Genomic DNA, 24,334 nt, shown 5'->3' with positions numbered 1-24,334 from the left:
CCACACACTCAGCCCCAAGAATACATATACATAGACATACATATACATGTATATGTGTTCTTGATGACAGTCATAGCACTTTACGGAGCAGTGTGCTCCTGTGCACAGTACATCGATGTGCATTTGTTAAATGGAAAAGAAATTATTTGAATGCAATTTGCTATTTGACTGTGTTTGAAAATTCCCTGGGTAGAAAGCTTCCCCCCGGGCTGTCCATTGTGTCTCAGTCATAAGCTGGCTGTCTTCTTATAAGAGAGGCCTTGCTTTGGGTCACGGACGTTCCTTAATGTGTGCTCTTCTCAGTTCACCCACGCAGCGTCGTGCCTTTATGTCCAAACTTCAGCCACACAAGCACTCAGGTTAGATTCCGACTGCCCAGGTCCTCCACAGAGGAAGCCTGTTAGAAGTGTGGAGCCCCCAAAATCTCAAAGGCAGGGAACAGGAGCCTTGGACCCTGGTTTGAGATTAGGAAACTGCATTTATTTATGTTTGCTTTTGCTGACAGATCTGGGGTCGGTTTTGGTTTCAGGAATAAACCAGTTATTTGCATTTGCATATGATGGCTAATCCTAAGACTTGACACAAGCACACCTTGTGTTCTCAATTTCCAAGGCCCAAGTCATTTAGGAAGAAAGGGCACCTGGTGCTACTTCAGACTGATATTTAACCCCTAAATGTATGTGCAGTTGACTCACTGAAGTTTATATACAATAGTATTAATAATTTTTCAGTTTCAAATTCTTAACTGCTTGGATAAACCTGGGTAAAATTCTTCTGTCATAAATTGTGTGAAGCGAGATTTTTTACTTTCATCAGAAATTAGAAACATTTCTAGAAGCTGTGACACTTTCTGGGTCAACTTCTTTAAATATAGGTAGTGGACAGTTGTCCCTTCCTATGCTGAGAATCCCTGAATCAAACCCAGCAGCTTCCACAGAGTGCTTGCGCCCCCTGTTGGCCAGTCCTGGAACAACATCCTCCTCATCAAGGGGGGGTTGATTTCCTTTAATTTTCAACTGTGCAAATAAATTCACAACCATCCCACCCAACTGCAGCGTTTGTGAGCCCACATAGTAAAACTGTGTTGGACAAAATTTTTATGTTCTCAGTAATGTTTGCAATACAAAAAATTAAAAGTTTTATGTTATCCTAAGTTACAGTGTTTAAGCACAGTTTTGAAAGTAATGTTTAAAAGTGTTTCTTATGACAAACAAGCAACGTTTGGAATAGCTGCACTTGCCCTTAAGAGTCAAAGGACCTGAGTCACAAAGGGACAGAACAACAGGGGAGATACCAAGGCACAAAGGCCACAAGTAGTGTGTTTTGGGGGTAGCAGTCCTTACAGGACTCATAGCTCTTGTCCTCTGTCCTTGAAAAACAAGAAAGCAGTGTCTCACATGTGGATTCCTCAGAACTGCATCTTTCAGTACTGTCACTCTGAGAGCTTATGATAATTTGGGGCCTGGGCAGCAGGTGTTGAGGTTCCCATCAGCTGTGAAACCAGAACCCCAGGGAGTGTGAAGCAATTAGAAATTTCAAAAGACTTAATTCATTTCTTGCAGTGGGGCCCCAGAGTACAGATTCTGGTTCCTAAGTGTTTTCCTTCCACATTAACTACATCCATCCTTTTCGTGGAAAATACTGTTAAAACAATTGAAGGGGAGTGACGCCCAGGGCCTGGGAGAAGGGCACTGTGAACTTCAGTGTTTGGGGCTGTCAGAAGCCACGTGGCCAGCAGTGAGTCCTCCGTGCCCTGGGGTGGGGCCTGTGCTAGGCTGGGCAGCCTGCCTGGGCTGAGGGCCAGTTCCGAGGGCCAGTGTGTACTTTCTCATCACTGCTCTGCAGCCCTGCTGGTGACAGCTGAAGCAGTGCTCTTCAGTAGGTGGGTTTCAGTAAGTTCAACAGAATCTACAGAATCAGGAGGGAGGGTTCCTTGGGGAAAGGAGGACAGCCTGTTAAAGAGAGCGGATCCACATGGCTAGCCTGATTGACACCCTGGAGCAAGGATGGGGAACTAAATGATTAAAGTGCCCTTAAAAGCCCAGAGATTCAGAAACCAATCACCTGCCATTTCTGTGCTTGCAGGTCAGGATCCAGCTTCTTCCCCTTGTGCTCAGCCTCGTTTAGTTTTCAAGCAGGTTTGCTTTTCTAAGGAGAGACCCTTGGATTCCATCCAGAAACATAGAAACTGGAGAAAGGAAGCAACCTGCTTCTTAACATTTCCACAAATAAAACCAAAGCAGAATGGCCAAGTCTTAATGTCCCTGGGGATGGATCTCCCTGAGGAGCACTGCGGGGGGTCAGGTTGGCCAGCGGGGGGCGGGGGGGGGGGACCTGTTCCTTGGTGTTGTTATGAGGGTATGGGGGAATTACAGGGTGCAGAGCTGGTAAGGTGGCCTGGGGTCAAGTCCAGGAGGGTCTCCTGGCCCAGCCAAAATACTGATGCTGTTTCCAGAGGCCTGATGGGGCACTCTTGCCTTTCTCTGCCTCCATCTAGAAAATGGGTCACAGAGATGACGGAATACAGGGCACACAACTCACTTGGAACATAAACAACAAATATGCTTTTAGTGTGCCAGGCCTTACTTTTGCATTATGTGTTGTTTATCTGAAATGCAAATTTAACTAGGTGAGATTTTATATATATATATATATATATATATATATATATATATATATATATATATATATTTAAATTATATATTATATATATATTAAATATATATATTTAAATCTGCCCACCCTAAAAGATAAATCTGAAGTAGGATGTATTAATCTCACTAAGAGTTGCCCTCAGAGACTGTAAACCCACCTAGGAAAATCAAAGAGGTAGCCGGAAATATGTCATCAAAGCAAGCATGCAAAGACTGTAAAACCCTGTAATGTTGCAGAATTGTTGCACAATGCTTTACATCCTGTAAAGTGGGTGTGAACACGCCAGATGCATTGACTATACAAGAGGATAATCTTCAGAACATAAAAGTACGAGTACTGTGTCATCAATTTGCTGGGTTCAAAGCTAGTATTCTAAGAGCCGAAGGATAATAGTAGCTTGTCTAAGAATAAAGAAGCTCTTTGTGGGAAGGAGTTATATAATTATCTTCTCTTTAAAAATATTTTTTTTTCAGAGAATTTCGAATTAGCTCTCGTTTCCTCTGTAGACTTCACCCTAACAAGGAGGGGATCCAAGCATTTTGGTGCAAAGAGCAGCATTCACACACACACACACACACACACACACACACACACACACAAGCCTGCACGCACATGCAGCCATGCTTTGCATAAGGACAGGGATGCTTTGAGAAATGTGTCATAAGGTGATTTTGTCATTGTGCAGACATCCTAGAGTCTGTTGACATACACTAAGCCAGCTGCTGCATCACTGGGTGATATGCTGTACAGGACTCCTGTCATGGATGCAACACCATTGGTCAAAAGATTGTTATGTGGCACATGATGGTATATAGGTGAAAACTGAGATTCATAATTATTTGAAATTCAATTCTATGCAAGGCGTTTGAGCTTGGGCAGAGATATCCATAGAATAAGGCATTCTGGTGTTTTCTATTTTTCATTCTTCTTCCTGCTCCTTCCAGTGAGCAGAGTGGTAGGAAGGGACACAGGGTGAACTGGTCCCTTTCTCTGGTGATGGCCAGGGCATCATACTCTGGTGCATACAGGGGCCATGTGGACAAAGCCCCAGTCTTTTCCAATGGGCGAGTCACAGCCTGCCCTGCTGCTTCTCAGACCCGTGATCTCTGATGGGCCAGGTAAAGGGGTTCCCTGGATTTTGCTTTGGGCCTAATTTCTGACCTTGACTCCAGATGTGAGGGATCCTCCTCCTAGGGCCTAGGCTTTCAGAAATGCACCCCGCTGTGTCTGGGGAGTACCTTGTGGGAGTTCTCAAGAGCTAAGGTGCTGAGCCTCTTTTTCTTTTTTTGTACCAGAGATTGAACCTAGCCCCCCTATCTTTTTTTTTTTTTTTTTTTTTTTTGAGACAGGGTCTCTAAGTTGCTTAGGGCCTTGCTAATGTTGAGGCTGGCTTTGAACTTGCAATCCTCCTGCCTTAGCCTCCCGTGTCACTGGGATTATAGGCATGTGCCACCACACCTAGCCTATTGGGGTCTCTTAATTTCAATCAGATCATTTAGAAAATTTTTTTTTCTGTTTCTTTTGTAGACCCACGCAATGAGTGGCCTGAAAACTGAATAATCCTTTCCTCATTCGTAAAACAAAAACAAGTCACTTCTGAAGAACTTCTCAGTGACTTCTATGATCTTCACAGTGATCACAGTTCTGGGATTCAGGCTTCTGTGGCTTGATTGTAGTTCACAGGGTCAGGACAGGAATATCCTAAATCCCCCAAAACATGGGGGAAAAAGCCAGTGTCCTTGGGAATCTAATTCTCACCCTTGGGAATCTGATGGATAGAAATTGTAATGGGAAGTCTTACATTTGCGTTGCTCATGGGGAGGCAGAAAAGCATCCCATGTCGCCTAAGAATGTCCTGGAGTCATGGCATTTTAAAAATAAAATACTGTGCACCCAAGAGCCAATCACAGCCTCTGGTGACTGTAATAAGCATAAATGCTCAGATTCCTGGAAAGTGCCATGACTCATGACCACTTTGTTTTTCTCTGGGCAAAAATCTGACTTTTCCCCTCCCAAATACAGCATTTACATGACTTGTCTAAATATGAGCTCTGTTTACATGGGCCTTGTGGTCTGGGCATCCGAGACCAGCAGAGTGAGCCCTTTCCTGTGTTGCTGGGGGTGGCAGATCCTAGGCCAGTTGTCCCTTGCTGCAGTCACCATGCTGGTGGAGACAGAGTGGTCCTGGGTCAAGTTCTGACTATGTGCATGGTGTTTTCAGAGTAGTCCCAGGACATCCCACACTGGGTTATCTTTCCCCTGCTTTTCATTTCACCACCATGTGTTTGGGTTTACAGTATCAGCCCCAATGGAGCCATAAACCATTCATGGGTTGATAAAACCTAAATGAAGTTCAGAGCAGGACTTCGAGAATAGGGCTTCCCCGTACATGTGGCTGAGTGAGTAAGGTAGGCCTTCCTCCTTTGAAGTTTTACTTTCTGTTGTTTTACCTGTGGTCAACCACAGTGTCAAAATATTAAATGGAAAATTCCAGAAGTCAACAATTTGTAAGTTCTAAATGATGTGCCTCTTTGAGTGGGACATGATAAAACCTTGAGCCATCCTATTTCATCCCACCCAGGTGTTTCCATGCTGTATATGCTACCCTCTGTTTAGCCACTTAGTAGCATTTTTGGTTAGACCTACTTGTGGTACTGAAGTGCTTGTATTCAAGTAACCATGATTTTACTTTATAATGACTTCAAAACACAAGAGTGATGCTGGCAATTTAGATATGTTTCAGAGAAACGGTAAAGTGTTTACTTCCATGAAAAGGTGAAAGTTCTCAATAAGAAAAAGGGGGAAAAATCATGTGCTGAGTTTGCTAAAAATTACAGTAAGAAGGAATCTCTGAAACTTGTGTTAATTTTGCTTTCTTTCCTCAAACTGCAAAAATTACAGGCACAATGAGATACATGCTTAGTTAAGATGGAAAAGACATTAAATTACAGGGTTTGGGACTATCCATGTTTTCAGGAACCCACTGGGGTTCTTGGAACATATTTCCCTCAGATAATGGGGACTCCATATTTCCAGACATCTCATTACAGAAGATGACACCTGGAGGTGATGCTCCTGTCTTGGGGCTCCTGTTGTGTATTTCGTTAGGGGGATGTGTGCCCTGGTGTGATTTTTCTGACTTGGGGCATTTCTCTCTCTGTTCCAGGACTGGTTGCCATAAAGGATGCACACGACATAGAGACCAGGCTCAACGAGGTGGAGAAGTTGCTCAAGACTATCATCGGCATGCCATGTAAAGTAAGGACAGGGTCTGCAGGAGGGAGGGAGGGAGAGGGCCTGTCGTCTTCCATGTTTAAAAGATGTGCACCCTCACAGGTAACTTCCCTGTGTGCTGTATGTTGCTTGGCATTTTGTTCCCTCCCTGGGAGCACCCGGCGAGAGGGAAGCAGGAAGATGTCATCAGGGAGAGGAAGACTTTTGTGGGCTCCCTGCTACTTTCTTTTTCTGTCCCCTGGCACAAAGGGGAAGCAAAGGGCCCCAGGAGGGGTGGAGCAGGAAGGGGCACAGGACCCTCTTCAGATGAGGGGTCTTTGCTTCCTTACCTCAGCTCAGAACCTGCTCTTGCTCAGGGGATTTTAGAACAGGCACACAGAGGCCCAGAGGAGTGCTAGCATTTCCACATTGGCCAGTGACATTGCTGGGACTTTGCTCTCTTTAGGTGGTTTGTGAGCTTTGGATGGAGTACCAATTAAGTACCTGGACTTGAGAGTCAGGGAGAACCATGAACTTTTTTCTTTCCATATTTTTTATTGGGGCATTATAGTCGTACATAAGGGGCTCTGTTGTTACTTATTTGTTCATGCACACAGCATAACAATATAAACAGTGTTCTCATGTTTCATCCATGTTCCTGCAAATTACATAATTTCATTTTTTCTTTATGGCTGAATAAAACTCCATTGTGTATATATACACCATGTTTTCTTTATGTATTCATCAGTTGATGAACACTTAAGCTGGTTCTATAGTTTGTTGTGAATTGTGCTGCTATAAACATGAGTATGCATGTGTCACTGTGGTATGATGACTTTAATTCTTTAGGCTAAACATGGAGGAGTGGTCTAGCTGGGTCATAGGGTGGTTCCATTTCTCGTCTTTCGAGGATTCTCCATTCTGACGCCCATAGTGGTTGTATTAATTTACAGTTCCACCAACAGGCAGCTGGTAGGACTACTGAACTCCTTTAAGCCTCTTTTTGCTCAACTAGCACATATCGAAATAAATGCAGCCCCGAGTTTCTCATCCAGAAACAGGGAGATGTGGGGAAAATATGGACCTGCGAATCCCTGTGAGAAGCAATGGCCATGGCCATTATTTCTGTTATCCCCACGCTATCCTTGAGGCCTTGCATCTTAGCCACAGGGGACCACACAGGAAGAGAAGTGGGACTTGGCTGTAGCCGTTCAGGTCTCACTGGAGCCTCTGCAGTGCTGGACGTTGCTCCCTGGGCATTAGCATCAGGCAGCACCCACCTCCACCAGAGAGCAGGGCCCTGTCCCAGGCAAAAGTATGGGGCCAACTTTTCAGTTTGGGTAATTAGTGTGTTTCTTTCCAGTATTCTAGGTCTGAAGTTGTGCTCACCTTCTTCGAAAGATCTCCGTTGGACCAGGTGTTAAAAAATGATAATGTACATAAAATTCAACCCAGCTTTCAAAGTCCAGTCAAAATATCAGGTAAGAGCCACAGTGAAGGCGTGGAGGGAAGGTCCCACTGTTGATGGCCATGGTGTGTCCTTGGATACAACTTCCACCCGAGGGCTCCAGAAAGACATTTATTGGAATTTTGTGAAAATAGTGGTTGAGAAACTGTTTCTGATTTTTATTAAGCTATGTGTTTTCTACCTATTGCTCTGCATGCAGTTCACACTCTTCCAACTTCCAAAGGGATTTATTTTGTATTTAAATTGGAACTTATTTCAGAACTAGTAAGATAGTCACTGTGTGGTGTTGAACTTGGTTCTTGGTTTTAGGGCAGACAGCCCAGGGGAAGTATAAAGAGTGGGTATAGTTAGTGTGGACATTGGACCTTAGCTTCTGGCCGTAAAGGTCAGTAAAGGCAGGCAGGGTAAGGTGGGATCACCCACAAGAGAATGGATGGTGAGGAAGGAGCACTTTTCGGTAACCTCTTGGGACCAGGAGGCATGTGTCATAAGAATAGTAGACTTGTATTTTTTCAGTGCTGTTTCCTTGAAGGCTGCTGAGGAGAATTTTGTAGAAAAAAAAAGAGTTCTGTCCTGGGAGTTCCCAAGACTGGGTTTCCCCAAGTAAGGGGTAGTCACCTTGTAACATAAGAGGTGACATAAGAGTGCGATCTTGCTGGGGCTTGCCAGTGGAAGAAGGGCAAGTGGTTATGAGAGGAGACACGCTTGGCTAAGGGTGGGATTCTATGTAACATCATGATCTGTAGGAAGGAGGGGAGAGGGCATAAGGCACCATCTTTGCATTTCTGATTGGAGGAGAAGGTGGGGTGAAGAGGAGGGGACTCAGTGGGAAGCTGAGCCCGGAGCTGTCTACTGGAAAGGAATCAGGGAGAGAGGACTTATAGGGACAGAGCGATGATGCCTAGATGTAGTATCCTTATGAAGTTTCAAGCCACCCAGGGATGAGGTTCCGGACTGTGTGTGGGTGAACTGCATGGGTGGGCAGGTTCTATAGCCTGGAGTGGAAGAGGTATTGGTAGATACCACTGGGAGTGCAGGGTGGATGGACATCCAGGTTTGATACCTCCCACAACAGCTTCTTGAGTGTTCTTAGAAGAGTGGGCAGTGCAAGGGCCCCTCCTTAGCTGGCACCTGGTCTCCAGAACTTTCTTTACAGCAAAGTGAAGATGGCTATGTTGTTATCCTGTTTAGATATCTACAGACCCTCATCTTGCAGGGAAAACAGAGAGCTTTGGAATCCCCCATTGGCTATCATGTGGGATTATGTATTGCATAGCCTGGGGCATGGGGAAGCTTCTCTTCTTTAGTCTGGGTGGGTAGGGTCCTTGCACGGAATCTTAGTGTCTGTGCTTTGCTCTATTTTGTTCTGTTTTAGGAAAATGAGAAAGCGAAGAATAGCAGAATTGTCGCAGAACCTTGTGTCATGGGAGGAACTGGGCTGTTGCTTGGGAATGACCCAGAGACTCCAGAGTTGAGGGGACAGGCTGGAGCTGTGTGGAGCTGCCTCTTGGGGAATGACTCCTTGGGAGCAACAGCCTGGAAGTCCCTTAAACCCTATCCTTCTGTGCTGTTTTTATTAGCAATGTGACTGACACATGGGCCGTGTCTTTCCTAAAGGGCTGAAAGTCATGAGATGAATTAAAAGGGATAAATGTGGAGTCCCACACTGGAGCTTTATGTTCTTTGTGTCTTTTTGTAAGGATTAAGGACAGGTTTCAGCCCACGGCCATCCGTGAGCCTCCTGGAGCCTCCTTGGGGCCTTTCTACATGCCCAGGGCCCAGCATCTAGGTCTAGGAAGGTAGGGATTTTGACCTTCTAGTGCAAGTCAAGACCCCAGGCCATGTGGGATGTCCTATCCAGCCCTGGAACCATTGCAAAATAGCCATTGCATCTGGAGAAGAGATTCTGGGGAGGGGAGGGGTCAGAAGAGTGGGAAGAAATGGAGAAGAGAGATTGAGAGGAAGAGGATGTGGCTCTGGTGTTGGCAGGCCCCCCCACTAGTGTGGCACCAGCACTTGGGAATAAATGCTGCTGACTTTGGCTCAGCACAGAATACTTTCTAACAAACGAATAGTGTAAATGGCCTGTAGCTGAAAGTCTCGGTGCTAAGGCTGGGGGAGCCTTCAGGGCCTTGCTGCATGAGCCTCCTTCCAGAGAGAAGTGTCCTCAACCCCTCTAGATATTTCCTCCCCTTCCTGTGGGTTCTCCCCATGAACTCTCCCAGTCCTCTGGCTTGGCTTCCCGAGCAGCCTACCCTCAATTGTCTGTCCCCTCACTGTCTGAGCAAGGGCTTCTTGACAGATCAGTGCATGCCCCTCGGCGCCCCCACCCACTCAGTGCAGGAAGTGCTTCATTACTCAGTGAGCGAGGAAATACATTGATAATGACCCATGGCAGCTACTAGTCCCAGTAGCAACAACATCTCTTGAGAAAAGAGCTCCCATGTGGGCACATCAGGTCATCAGTCTCAGTGCCATATCTGGGGTAGACTCTTGGGTTCCCAGGTGGAGACTCAGGGTCCAGAGAGTGCTAGCCTCACAGGAAACATCTACATGCCTGACATTCTTCCTCTTTCTCCAGAAATATACCCCGAGTGCTGATGCCAAGCCTCCCAAACTGACTCCCAGGGTTCATTAATGTCTTTAAACCTCACCCTCAGAATAAAGCCTGGTCCCTTGGTTGTCCTGGGTGTCTCAGAGTCTGAACTCTGGCTGCTGCTTGCCTTGTGACCTTGAGGGTCCTTCAGGTGAAACCTGCCCATCCATTGCTATTCTGGTAAATTCTGTTCATTTGGGAAAACACTCTTCAGGGCTGAGACCTACATCTACGCTTCTCCCCTACCCTAATTTCTTGATGCCTTCTTGTGCCAATGTGCCATTCAGCGAGGAGGTGCCACAGGTAGGGCACTGACCCTCTTTTTACCATCATAATTGAGACAGCACCCAGACTCTGAATGCTCCTTTCTTTCCAAATGGTGAGACTGCTTAGTGGTCAGGGCTCCACTAGATGGCGCCAGGCACCAGTCGTGGTGAGAACCCTGTCCATTTCCTGGCTCCCCAGCAAGGCTAGCCCTGCAGCCTTAAGCATTCTTGGCCCCATGTTAATCTAAGTGCTCATCAGATCTAAAGAAGCCAAAATATAAAGTGTTCTGTGCCAACTGTGTCTATGCAGAGTGAAAGAAAACATAGTTTTCACCCTTCATCTGCTATGGCTAGTTGGATGGATGGATGAATCTCAGCCACAGAACCTGATCATGCAGGTCTGAGGGGCCTGAAAACGATCATTTAAATTTTCATTATTCTGGCATCTGTACAATCTCAGCCTTAATTTTTACTATCCAGAGACAGCCCAGTTAGCCAATGAATAGAAAGGCGTCGGTTTGGTTTTTGTCTTGTTGTTGGAGTATGTTGAAAATATAATGGGAGAGAGGATTTGCAGGCAAGGAAAGCTACATCATGAATACTTCTGAGACACAATGTCTGCTGAATACAAGGTATAGAAAAGTTAGTGGAGTGACAGGGTGGTGGCTTAAGGGGACAAATGAAAACTTAGAAGCAGTTAAAAAAAAAAAAAAAAAAAGAAAGAAAGTACACCGTTAGGACAATATGCACCATGGTAGTTGTTGCAAAATAGATCTACAAGTGGATATATGCTGAGATTATTGGGTGATAGTTTGAGGAGAAACAGGTCTTTCGTGCTCTGAAGGCCTCATCCTCTGAGATATTTATTAATTTCAAAGGAAAAGAGAGTAACTTTACTTTGGAGACAAGTGGCAGAACCCTCCTTCCTCAAGTGATCCATACCAGCATCACTAGTAATAGGGCCTGTGAAACACGCGCACGCGCACACACACACACACACACACACACACACACAATACTGCTACGCTGTGGAGAACACAGCATTACTTCCTGTGGGATCCCTGCCAAAGGTGTGTCACCTGTATCTCATGGCTCAGAAACCCAACTGAGGGACATTGCATAAAATAGATGGCCCACCCTCCTTACAAGTGTTACAGTCATTAGAGACAAGAAAAGAGGAGAAACCGTCGAGGTCCTAGGAGACCAAGACTCACCAGCTGGATGCACCAGCATTCCGGATTGGAGGCCAAACAGAGAAAAGGGACATTAGTGGAAAAGCTGGTGAAACTTGAGTAAAGGAGGTCTCGGTTAACAGTATTGTCTGCCCGTGAATTGCCTGGATTTCATCCGTGTGCCATCCTTGTGTACAATGCGGACGTTAGAGAATCTGCTGAGGGAAATGTGAGAACCTTCTCGACTGTGTTTGCAGCTTTTCTGCAATTCTAATATTAGCTCAAGATTAAAAGTTAGTGGGGGAGGAAAGACATACCAAAAGTAGGGCTCTTCTCCATGTGAAGATATGAATGCAAAAAAAAAAAAAAGCTTGAAAATGAAATATTTTATGAAGTCAGTCATGTATATGATCAAAGTAATTAGACTGGCCAATGATTTTTGTTGAAGGTGCTAAATTGACATCTAAGAAATTCACATTTTCAGTGTGTTTGAAGACAGGCTTCAGGGGCTGTAATTTTTCTTTAATCATACCATTTCCTTCAGGTCTCTCTCTCTATTTTTTTCCACGTGTCACGACAGACAGGAAGACGTTACCAACAGTGAGGGTAATCATTAAGTTTATTTGAGCTCCCAGCATTTGTTAGATGCTTTACATATATCATCCCTAACCTCAGCGTGTACCCTGTTGAATGGATACAGTTATTCCCATTTTATAGATGAAGAAACTGAGCAAGAAGTAACTTGCTTCCTAAGCATCCGGAGGAGACCTGAGCCTTGAACCAGCCCTATTTGAGTTCTAAGTCCACATGCCATGTACCCCGGAGGACCCAATCTTTTAAACTGCAGGCCTTCAACGCTTGCTGATGCTGCGTTCAAGGCAGGTTAACAGGAGGGTCTTGTTACAAGTCAGATTCTCTTGTCTGATAACCGTGAATCTCAAGGAAACCTTTTGCTTGAAGGTCTGAGCCCCCTGTCCATGCTACCTACCCTTCTGTGAAAATTGACCTGCCAGGGTGATTCCACAGATAGGAAAAGACAGAGCTAGAAGGTTATTAGCAAAGAGGATCTGCTTAAACTGGTGGTCCCGGCTAGAAATCTGTTATAGCTAAATGCTTTTTCTCTCTCTCAACCACTAATTTGTATAACTCTTCTTAAGACTTTTTTTTTTTCCCCCCAAGTGATGGCATGAATAAAAATACAAACTGTCACAGAATCTGTGCTGGTTTTTCAACTAGCGCAGGATATAAAAACCGCGTATGTTTCCTAGACTTTCAGGCTGCCATGATCTGATACTTGTTTACATGTTAAAAGATCATTTGCTTTTCAGTCAGCCATCCCTTTCCAAACCAGAGTTGGGAATGTATGTTGCTAAAGCGGTTGCAAACCCACCAGCTCCGTAACCTGGTTTGCCTCTCCGTTATTCCAGACAGAATGGAACCAGAGTTTCTCAGGGGCCCTCAGTTGCCCTGAGGAAAATGTGCAGTTTGAGCCAGGTCCCTCCCAGGGACTGGGCCTGAGGCTTCAAGCACTGACAAACCTCAGTGTCCTAACGGGCCCAGATGGCCTCGCAGACAATTAAGCAGCATTTATGTGCACAAAGGCTTTTTTTTTTTTTTTGGTCAGATGATTAAGAAATGATTAATTTCAGATATTTTTGGAGGGGATTGGTAAAATTCCATTTTCTAGAACTCCAGAGTTCACATTTAAGAACCATTAGGAATGTAAGATAACTTCAGAGTTTTGTTCAGAAATGATTTGCAGCAGTGACATCTGTTTGAACTTGTAGGGTCCCCCCGCCCCAAATTCCCTTGGCAGAGGGGTGGGGAGAAAGGGGGGATGAGGGCTGTCAGCTTAGCTGTATGGAGGCTGCTCCCGAGTTTTGTGTGCTTCCTCAGACAGACAGATTTGGGTCAGAGTTAATAAAAACAATAAAGAAAGTGGTTCTTTGCTGCCACAAATCTTTTAAATTGAGAGGGAAGGGGATCTGAACCTACCTTATTAAGGTTTCTAATTTTCAGAGTCTGCCTGCTCAGCCAGACCTAGCTAAGAATCTTCTTTTTGTTCTTTTCACACCTAGAAATGTAGTTGACCCTAGAGTTCCCAGACCGACGCGTCATAGGTTTGCAGAGCCTCCTCTAGGCCCAAAGTCCCCACCAGAGTGGAGCAGGGAGGAAGACCCAAACAAGCCACCACTGGATGCCCCACGGGATGTAGCTAAGTGTCACAAGAGACCCATGGAACATGAGCGGCCCCCTCTCCAGAAAGTTAGGCATAAATCCTAGCAAGAACTTGGCTCGTCTGATTGATGACTCATCGTTTTGATCCTATCGGGAGAAAAATCTTCTATTTTTCTTTCTTGTTTTTTTTTTTTGTGTTGTTTCCCTAATTCTCTTCATATGGAGCAAAGTTCAAAGAGCTGAGAGCAGAATGCCTAGAAAGATCAAAGGTATTCAGGAAGTGACAATTTCAGTTAGAAAAAAAGCAACTTCATCCTTTGGAAGAATTTAGAATAAACTATGCTAAAGTATAAGAAAATAAATAAATAAATAACAGAAAACAATTCTCCAGACAACAAAGGGAAGATATTTCCATGAACACTGTGGGCCAGGAGTGATGCTCTTTTTTGGGGTATGGCAGGCTCAGAGGACGGGAAGGCTGATCCCGAGCGGCCTGTGAGCGTGAACTTGGCTCCGCATGGTGGGATGGTGATTTCTTGCATTTGAGAATGCTCCCGGACTTTGAGGTGTATTGTCAGCATGTCTTTTACAATGCAGTTAGCCTGATTTGATAGGACAGCTGAGGTGGTCCTGGGCGTGGTGCTGAGGAAGGGAAGAGAGCCAACCTCACAGGGACGGGAGGACTTCAAGGCCAAGGAGCATTAATGGACACCAGATCTGTTCCTGTACTGTGGGAAGGGATGAAAGCAGACCCTTGGGAAATATAAATAAAGACTAGAGCAGGAGAGAGGCAAACCACACCTGGCTCTTACGCATTCGGCCAGTATGCATGGATGCAGTCAAACACAGGTCAAGAGAATTGGAAAAGAAACCCTGCTGTACTGGACACGTACAAACTCTCTCTTTCTCTTGTCATTATTTCCTAAATAATGCAGAATAATAGCTACTTAAACATTGTATTCGGTATTTTAAATCTTCTGGAGATGATACAAAGCATACAGGAGAATACGTGCAGATCTCATGCCGGTGCTAGGCCATGTCACCTGTGGGCCTCCAGCAGCCTTGGATTTGGGTATTCTTGGAGGTCCTGGAACCAATCGTGCACGGACCCCAAGGGACCACTTTACTTAAATGGACAAGACAACATGATGAATCATATCCCATAATGAGGTTTCAGAGTTAGAAGGATCCTCAGAGGTTATCTCATACAATTTTGAAACTGCAGTAAAGCTCACAGTCAGGCTGCCTGCAGTGTCCAGGCCCCCAGCCCAGTGCTGGTCCCACATCTTTCATTCCACCTCCCCTAGCCATGGACCCAAGCCCCAGACCTCCACTTTGCAAACTAACACCATTCAGCCAATATAAACACAGGAAGTCATCTTTCTCTGTTACCAACATCAGTGCTTATTGTGTGTGTCAGGGTGGAGTGGGGGGATCAATGCCTATAAAGAACTATATATAGACAAAAAGTGAAGGTGTCCTGCTTGGTTCAAAATGCACATTTGATTTCATTTGATCCTTACAGGAAGCCCAGGTGGTGGATGTTGTCAGCTCTGCCTCAGCCACAGGCGAGAGCTCAGAAAAGGTTGGGTGACCTGTGAGATGGTGTATGTCACTTTAAACTCAGTGGGAAGGCCATGGGGGGAGTGCTCACAGATCCAGAGCCTCTCCCCAGGCAGAGCCACACTGGCTGACTGACACAGGGTCAGCCCGCATGGCTCCCTCAGGGACTGGTGTCTGGCAGAGCACTAGAATGAACCTCTACTGTGCAGAGTGGGACAGAAAGGGGGACAATAGGTGGCGGGGACAGTGGGGAAATGGTGTAATCCCTGAACTTCAAAACCTCAAACTCTGCCCCTCCCGAATACTCACTTGATTGCTTTGGTTTTCAGAAATCATGAGGTCCAATGGATTTTGTTTAGCAAACACAGAAACGATAGTCATTGACCACAGTATACCAAATGGAAAAGACCAGCACCTGGGCGTGGATCCCGCAGAGCATTTGTAAGTATCTTGGTTTGACTGTGGTTTTATAGAAAGGGTCCCCAAGCTGCCGGCCCCTGCTGGAGACTGGGGTTTGCAAACCCAAACCGGCTTCATCGGAAGGAATCAAAGTGGCCCGAGGCACCCCGCAGCTGACTCTGCCCACGTTTGGATACTTATTTTTTAAAATGTGTCCTTTTCTAGAGTTTGGTGAGACCTTGATTCATGGACGTTACATCTTGAGGATGTTACATCCTCAAGAGATCTCTTGAGACTGGGGATGTAACATCCATGTTGGCCTCACGTCAGTGGCTCAGGGTAGAGCCTGGCCATTGGCCCTGTTTTGAGACCGAGGGCATGTCCCATCACTGTAGGCTGGATGGACAAACACACCATTGTCCCCTCCATTCCTTCTACCTCTGATAATACAATTCTTGACCATAGTATGTGCTCTGGAAAGCACAAACACCTGGGCACCGAGGCACAAGACTTCCTTCTGCTCGGATCTCTGTCTGGCAGCTCCTTGGTGAATCACTGAGGCACCAGCATCCCCAGACACTTAGAGGGGGAGTTACACCTTGATTCTGTTTATGTCTAGGCCAGGTCCAGGCTTCTTGGTTGTGTGAGTTCAGGAAATTATCTAGCCTCCTCTGCTTCCCTTATCTTCAAGGGGACCATTCTGCTCTCTCATGGGTGGTTCTCTGAAGACTGCAGATGACAAGCATAAACTATCCAGCTCAGGAACCTGTAAGGAGGAAGTCCAGGCTGCAGAATCTCCCTGGGGGCCCCATGAGTGACACAGAATGGGGACAGCTCATATCTGGAATGCTCATGTCCAGCCCCAACCACTTGGTAGCCCTCAAAGGCAGAAGGAAAAATAAACAAAACACCTAAGATAAAGCTAAGCACCCATGTGACACACCTGGGCGAGTCGGCTGCAGGAGACGCTGACCTGCAATGAGCCTGGGTTCTTGGAGGTGGCCTGAGCCTCCTGTGCTACACTCCTGCTCCATCACAGAGCTTGATGGCTTGTGGGACTGATGTCAGCCCGTAGCCACCCCTTCCCAGTTTTTCAGGTGTCTCTTGGGTATTTGATGCGAGGGTGCTTCATAGTGGATGTGCCAGGAGATGCTGGCATGGGAAGCAGTGCTGCTGGCAAGGTCGGCTCCGTGGCTTGGCATGCCTTGCCAGGACACCCTGTGGCACTGCAGACCCTCTGTATAATTCACCACTTCACTGAGGCCTCTGTGTACCGTTGCTGTACATCAGTGGGGGAAGGGAAAGAGTCCTGTAGCTTTGTGGTCAGGGATTGTCTTGGTGGAGAAGATAGATGGAGACCCTTCCTCATCACTAGCTGCTGTAGGGTCTGGGTTCTGACTCTACCGTATCCCTAGGGGGACACCTCTGTCTCCAGAAGCACTCTGGAACAGGGTCAGGGTTTTCCCCAAGTGCTGGGATGGCGCCCTGAGCCTCACGTGTGCCACGCACGTGCTCTACCACCAAGCCACACCCCCAGCCCACGATGCCAGATTTACAAAGTAGTTTCCACTGTGAGCAGTTTTGAGCTTAGAAGAAACAGAGAGAAAAGAAAATCTGGCCGGAAGCACGACTCGCCCAGCTGGCCAGCACTCTGCATGGACAGGAATGGCAAATCTTGAAATCGTGGCCACCTGCTCCAGGACACCCATCTGGTAGGAGAGTAGGAGCAAGGAAGAAAACCTATTGCTCCCAGGGAAGCCTTGCGGAGGCTCAGGGGAGCACTTAGAGGGAATTTCCTACGGCTTGCCCGGCATGGCTCTCGGTGCCTGATCTCGTTGCCTGATCTAGGACAGTGAGGCCCAGCTCGTGGTCTGGCTGCAGTTGGCTTCCTGGGAGCCGACTGTTGGAGTGTTTGAACTCCAGTGACTGTCAGGCAGGTGGCACTCCAGGCCACTGTGTGACCTGCCCCTAGGGCCGTGGTAGAGTCTGTACAGGCAGCCCCCACACTCTGGCCCAGGGTAGGGTGGACCCCAGGGCTGGGAACTGGAGATGAGCTGCAGTCAGAGAACTGTCGGACCCCTGGTCCCAGCAGGCTGAAGCGATTGCCAGTCCCCTGGGCAGACACCCAGGGCTGAGGCCTTGGGCAGTTCTGCTAAGGGCTGGACCTCAGCCCCATGATTCATCTTGCTCTAGCCTCCCAGCCTCCCTGGAATTCCTTCCTCCTGGTCTTGGGTCACCCTCTGTTCTGGGGTGATGAGGGCATGGCAGGTGATGGGGAGCTGCGAGGACAGTTGCCAAGACCCTGTCCCAGGCTGGTTTGGGGGAAGATTTAATGCCTTAAGGTGAAGTTAGAGAGTTGGTCTGGTCCCCATGAGGGACTCTGACCAAGTGGAAGCTCTTCACGGGCCACCTTGAGCTGCCAGGGGAGTGAGGGGGCCTCAAGGAGGAGCCTGAGGCAGGATCTGGGCCCTGCATCCTTCCTGAGCTGGGCACAGACAGGGGGGCTCCCCTTGCCTCTCTCACGCCTCACTGGAGTTAAAGGAAAGCCCCCCTCTGCAGCCCTTTCTATTCAGACATTTTAAAGCTACCATCTCCTCCTCTACATTTTTTTTTAACCACAAATTACTTAATTTGCAACTTAGAGGAAGCCTGCCAGGAAGCCCCATTGTCTGAGGTCTGCTGGGTTCCACACAGTCGTGTGTACTCAGCTTGCAGGGAGGCCCCCCTCTTAGGGCCCATTGCATCGTGTTCCAGCATGTCCACATCAATGGTGGTGACCTGTGGTCTGGACAATTCATGGACTTCCTGGTCACTTAGCAAGTAGCATCAAGTTCCTATCACTGTCCCTTGGTCAGAGGCATCTTCAAGTGCTGGGAACCAATCCAGGGACTCGGCATGTGAAGTGGACTCCAGAGCTTCCTTCCTGCCCTCCTGCCTCCCCCGCCCCCCTCCTCCTCCTGCCTCCTGGGCACTGATTTCAGGTTTGGGAGATGGAGGCAGCACAAGCAGGACCCGTCTCCTTCCCTGGTGATACGCCCACATGTGTGGCTGAAGACAAGGAATCTGTTTCTCACAGTTCTGGAGATGGGAAGTCCAGGTTCAAGGGACTGATGCCTGACTAGGGCCTTCTAGTGAGAGCCAGAGAGAGAGAGTGAGAGAGAGAGAGAGAGAGAGAGTGAGAGAGAGAGTGAGTGAGCAAGAGAGAGACGGAGGGTGGGTGCTGAACAGGCTTTTAGAACAAACCCACTCCCATGATCACATTAATCCATGCCCATGGGCAGAGCCCTCACTTGACACTGTTGCACTGAGAATCAAGTTCCCAGCAGATAACCAAACTTGGGGGAACACACACACACGAATCATAGCAATCACACTTTTTTCTTTGTTATGCCTTTTTTGAAAGATTTGGAATCTTTTTCTGGCTCAGGAGGTCGCATCTGGGTTGGACAGGCAGCAGAAACATTTCTAGTTCAGGGGGAAACCCAGCAGGAGGGCACTTACTTGACTTTACGTTTCTTTACATTTGGGTACTCAGTTCCCTTCCACCCCACATCAGCCTCCCACCTTCAAATGTGTCTTATACTTCACAACCTGAGGTTAATAATAACAGCCCAAAGGAGGCTTCCTCACTAGAAGGTCCCTCTCCATACCTCCACGGGCCTCCTGCCCCTCCCTGGTCTCCTTAGCAGGCTCCTGCTCCCTGAGGATAGGCCCCACCTGTCTTGTCCACTGTTAGACCCCAGAACTGATAAGGCACCTGGCACCAAACAAGAGAGAAAAATGGGGGCACCATAAATGTGGGAATGAACAAGGTCCTCACTAACTATTGGTTAAACCAGCATGGATAGTGGCCACACTGGCAGGAAAACCAGAAGCCAAGATGGACTTTAGGAGGGCATCCATTTCACCCAAATAATTTGTAACCATGGTTCTTTTCATGTGTCCTAAGCATTCCTGGAAAGGCCACCCTGTTGGTCCCTTCACCCCTTGCACAGAAGGTTGGCCCCTCCTTTTCTCTCCGCTCCATCTGGAACTCCAGGAGCCAGTCTCATCTCTTTTTTCCTGTTTCAGGTTTGAGAATGGTGGGGAGTTCACCTCAGAGCTGGAGAACGGCGACGACCCAGCAGCTTATGTCACCAACCTGTCCTATTATCACCTGGTCCCCTTCGAGACGGACATTTTGGACTGAGCCCCTCCATTGGGACTCCCCCACCTCAGCCCTTGACTGCATGTCCTGACGCTGTCCAAAGCTGCCACTCAGTCCTGGATTTCCCAGGGTCCCAGACCCCATCCCTGGTGAGGCCTGGGGTCAGACAATTGGAGCTGCAGGGCTTCTTGGTGGCTGTGGGCTGATTGCAGGTCTCCAACAACCATGTCCCTGCGTCTCCGCAGCCTGCAGTTCTGCAGGGTCTTCTCTTCTCTCTCCACTTGACACACCAGGATGCCTCTTCACTCCTGGGACTCGCTGCCTACACTCAGTGCCTGCAGGGCGTGCTCTCTGCCAGGCCAGGGGTGCCAGGCTGTGTCTGGCCTCCCTCTCACTGTTACTCCTTCTCTGCGAGGGACATTCCTTTATACCAATGGCCTCAGACTGCCTGGCTACCTTGACTCCCCGCCATTCCTTCATACATGAAAGGCAGGAGGCATTTCAAGGGGAGATTTTGACAAATTGCCAAGTTCTGGATGACTTAAGCAGGGGATGTTTAGTAATCCCGATTTCCCTGGAACCAGGATGTGTGGCTTTTGTTTTTGTGTTTCATCTCTCTGGAAACTAAGTTCGGGGTCAGCCTGGAGGAGTGTTTACAGAAGGTCAAGCATACATGGGGAGTATTGGCCTCAGAGCAGTGGAATCATTGATGACCAGGTGCGTGCATGTCTGAACTTGGCCTGAGAGTTAATGATGCCCCTCAGGAGCAAAGGAAACCCTTTCCTGGACCGCCAGCTTCTCTCAGTCAGCCCTTCCACTTGGGTGTGACGCTGTTACTACCGCCTGCAGGCGGCGGAGGTTCTTCTCTCCTGCCCTCGGTGCCATCGTTGTCATAATGAACCTGAAAGGAAGGAATTGGAAGGAAAGCTCAAGGCCCCGTACCTACAGGGGTGGTTCTGAGATTTGTCTCCCGGTGTCTACTAACGACCAGCATTTGCTAATGTAAATAATAGTAAATTATTGAGAATTCTAATTCTTTTACACAGTCTGTTTTTAATCTATTTTAATTAAATAAAATCTATTACTCTACTTTGATATGTTTGTGTAGAAAGGTGTGGTTCATTTGTCCCCTTTACGGGAACAGGACGGAAACCAAACACGGACCCCTTGTGCCTGGCTCTGAGCTCTCTCCCTGTCACATTGTCATTTAGGAAATGTGGTATGTTCTTCCCGTGGGGAATGATCTGTCCAAACTGAAAAATGAACAAACAAGCTTGGTAGTTTTTTTGGGGGGGGTTTTGTGATTTTTTTTCCTTTTTCCTTTTATTTTTTCCACTTAGGATTTTTCTCCTTCTCCTTTTTCCTCTGTGGCAGCCACAGGAAACCTCTCTGGTGACCCAGATGTAATACATCTGATATTTCCATGGATTTTTACATTTCCCTTCTGCTTTCCGGCCTTGTTCAGTTTCATGCAACCTGATCTTCAAATATGCCATTAGGTGGCTGACTGAGGTTGACCAGTTGCCTGTTTCTTTTCTCTCTTTAACAGAGTTTTCAGTTCCATACACGGATAGAACTTTTTGCCTACCACTTAAAGTTAGAATCGATCAACACGTTCAGTTAATTCCAATGCAACTTTCAAAGTGTGATCCATGGATTAGGCTAATCACCCATGTTCCACAGGGTGCTTTTCTCCAGCCACTTACCTACTGAGATGGTGACTTCCTCAGCTCACCCACCTGCACTGACTGTATTTCTGTATTTGTATGTTAAGAGCTGAGTTTGGTTCCCCAAGATCTTCCTCTCAGCTTTATTGAAAAAGTATCACTGTTTACAATCAGTGCACGATGAAGCCTCTAAACAGGGCTCAGATGTTTGGAAATTTATTGGCCTGTCAAAGCTCTGCCAGAACATCCTATAGCGTCCATTTATTTTTTTCTTGGAAAACTTTGGCTTGGAATAAAACATATTCTTTAGGTTCCCATCTTGGAAAGAGCCAGAGTGGAGATAAATATGTTAGTGCAATGAAACATGGTTAGTAGCACTCAGCATCACTGTGTGAGGACCATCTGCAGCAAATGGAGAGCCCATTGCACTGCATGAGGGGAGCAGCTACTGCTCCTCAGTTTAGCTGATCCAAAGTGTGGACCCAGTGTGGCCAGAACTCCACGTTTTTCAATAGAAGCTAAAGTCAGAACTTTTATGTGCAAAATCCAACTTTGGTGTGTTAGAAAGAAAAATAACAATAAAATAATGACAAGAAACTTAGCCAAGTAAAAGAATCATCAATTTGCAGCGTCTACCCTAAACTATCAGTTCAGAGATTAATACCAGAGGAGCTCGGGTTGGCATGTGACTTGTGCACTCTTGCCCATATCTTCTTCCAGAGACATGCTCCTCTCCTTTGTTGGTTCTGTCACCACATCTTCATGCTACTCTGGCAACCAAAGGAGGCTTGGCCACAGTGTCCAGGACACTCCCTTTATTACTGACAATTGTGTGACAGCTACTATCCTGAGCCATGCTTACTACATTAGACAGCCTCCTGCAAAGTAATGTGCAATTAAATTCTTTTTGGCAAATCAAATTATTTAAGTCACCTCATTTTCCTGTTTGAAAAGAATGTTTGGCAAATGCTATTTATAGGCTGAGGAATGGTCTCCTCTTTGTTTTGCAAATCCAGGCTGGTTTTCACACAGGCTTGCTTAGAGTGAAAAATGCACACTGTGAACATGAAGTAGGCCCACCCTCTGATGATATCTGCAGAATGGACACACTGTAATACATGCCTTCATCGTGGGATACCAGATAAGCACGAGTCACCTCGTAATTGAGCAGACCGTGGGCTAATTAATAAACATACAGTTCTCATGGATATGACACTTATTAATAGAAAGATATGCAGGAATGTTGGCAGCCAAATCATCCTGAGTGATGTGTCCTAACCAGCACCATCTCCTCCTGGGGATAGAACACATTCTTGGCTTTCATTTAAGAGGCGTTTTGTCAAAGCACAAGTATTTTTTTTTTATTGCAAATGCAATTTCTGACCCACATTCCATGGTACTAATGTACTCTTGCAGACCAGGATTCTATTCTAGGTTCATTCTGTTTTAACATGTAGATTTTATTATTATTTGATCATGGCCAGGTCAACAGATCAGGAAGTGACTGCCATTGAAAAATGGTTTGTTGTTGTGCTTGCAGAATCCAGGAGGAGAGGGCATGCCATGCCACAGGAAATCATGCAGGCACGGACCAGAGTAGGTTGGAGGGCAGAGGGAAAATATAGCAAGAACCTTTACGGTGGTTTCTGTGGGAAGTAATGGGGTGAGGCAGGCTGATTTAGGATTGGTAAGTTTGAACAGTGGTCTCTGGGGCCTAAGCCCTGGACTGATTAGGTTTTGATCAGGTAAAGTCCTGGAGCTCAGTAAAGAAGGTCACTGGGGGTGTGGGCTCTGTATTGGTTGGTTTACAGGTGAAAGTGTTGCTAGCAGGTAATTATTATCTCTTAAGAATTAGATAACTCTTGAAGGGGCAGACCAGTTTCAGCATGAGCCCAAGATGTCAAAGCATCAGATACAGAAATTAGAAATCATTGTTATTATTACACATATTTACCCTATAAACCCTGGGGCTATGGGAGGGATCTGATTTTATCCCCTGCTGGGAGCACAGAGAAAAATCCCAAATGTGGCATATCTGTGTACTCCAAGCAATAAAATTTTCCAACAGGAAACAAGATTCCTTATGGATATACAAACTCTTTTTCTTATTTAAATGAGTGATATATTCCCATGGTCCAAATAAATAGAATGATGTAAAATATTTTCAGCAGAAAGTAACACTCCCATTTCTGTCCCATCCTAGTTTCCACCAATACCAACACTGATGAGGTTCTAATATGTTTATATGCAAACACAAAATAAACCTGACCATATATATGCTTTTCAAACAATAGCTAGATGAATTTCTCTGGAGTCTACATAAAATTCAGTATTTGTAGTAAATAATAATATGTCTTGAAATTCTCTCTATATATACTTCAGAAATAGATAATCTGTTCAGATTTGATATATTTTCCTTCTAATAAAAATGTGAATGGCTTAAGGGCTTGGCTGATGTGGAGCATAGCATATCTGAGATATGCTTAATTTTGCTAGGCTTCTAAGTAAAGCTAGATTTTTTTTTTGTTATTTGCTCCCATCTGTTGGGGGTGGAGGTGAGAATTGGGGAGTGGAATGTAGTAGAGGCTGGGAGTTTGCTACAGGGTAGGGCCTAAAGTAACTTATAGTAAACTTGAGAGCAAATCCCTCTCCAGTGAGCACACTCTCCTTAAATGATCTTGAGGCAGATGTCCAAATGCCATAATGGCTGCCCATGTGTTTATTTACAATAGGAACAACTCACCCAGAAATCAGAATATGTAGAAATTATGGCTGGCCATTACCTTCTCTTTCCCTACAAGTGGGAAGTCAAATCATGATCTGAAGCTGGCTCCATCAATACAGAAATTGGAATAGAGGGAAATAATTAGATTAACACCACTGGAAATATCACTGGGACCAAGGTTTTAGAGTTTTCATGGAAGGCATTTTCACATCTCATTAATTGAATAAATTAGCAGTATAAAAAGAGACTCTACTTTTCTCATTTTTCTGTGGGCAAGTGAAAACT

The 24,334-nt window shown here is 46.3% G+C and overlaps 1 protein-coding gene across 1 annotated transcript in view; it reads left to right on the top strand.

The window, feature by feature from the left end:
- Positions 1 to 20,752, top strand: part of Pxdc1 (PX domain containing 1) — a 29,235-nt gene extending 8,483 nt beyond the window's left edge. The window contains exons 2-5 of the mRNA XM_027948169.2: positions 5,822 to 5,913; positions 7,232 to 7,349; positions 15,441 to 15,552; positions 19,582 to 20,752. Coding sequence (XP_027803970.1) covers positions 5,822 to 5,913; positions 7,232 to 7,349; positions 15,441 to 15,552; positions 19,582 to 19,699 — 440 coding nt within the window. The 3' untranslated portion in view covers positions 19,700 to 20,752. The remainder of the gene's footprint in view (positions 1 to 5,821; positions 5,914 to 7,231; positions 7,350 to 15,440; positions 15,553 to 19,581) is intronic.
- Positions 20,753 to 24,334: the final 3,582 nt, after the last annotated feature.

This window comes from Marmota flaviventris, chromosome 6, assembly GCF_047511675.1.
Source record: "Marmota flaviventris isolate mMarFla1 chromosome 6, mMarFla1.hap1, whole genome shotgun sequence".
Lineage (NCBI taxonomy): Eukaryota > Metazoa > Chordata > Mammalia > Rodentia > Sciuridae > Marmota > Marmota flaviventris.
The sequence above is the reverse complement of the archived record's forward strand: the minus strand, read 5'-3'. Positions and strand labels throughout refer to the sequence as shown.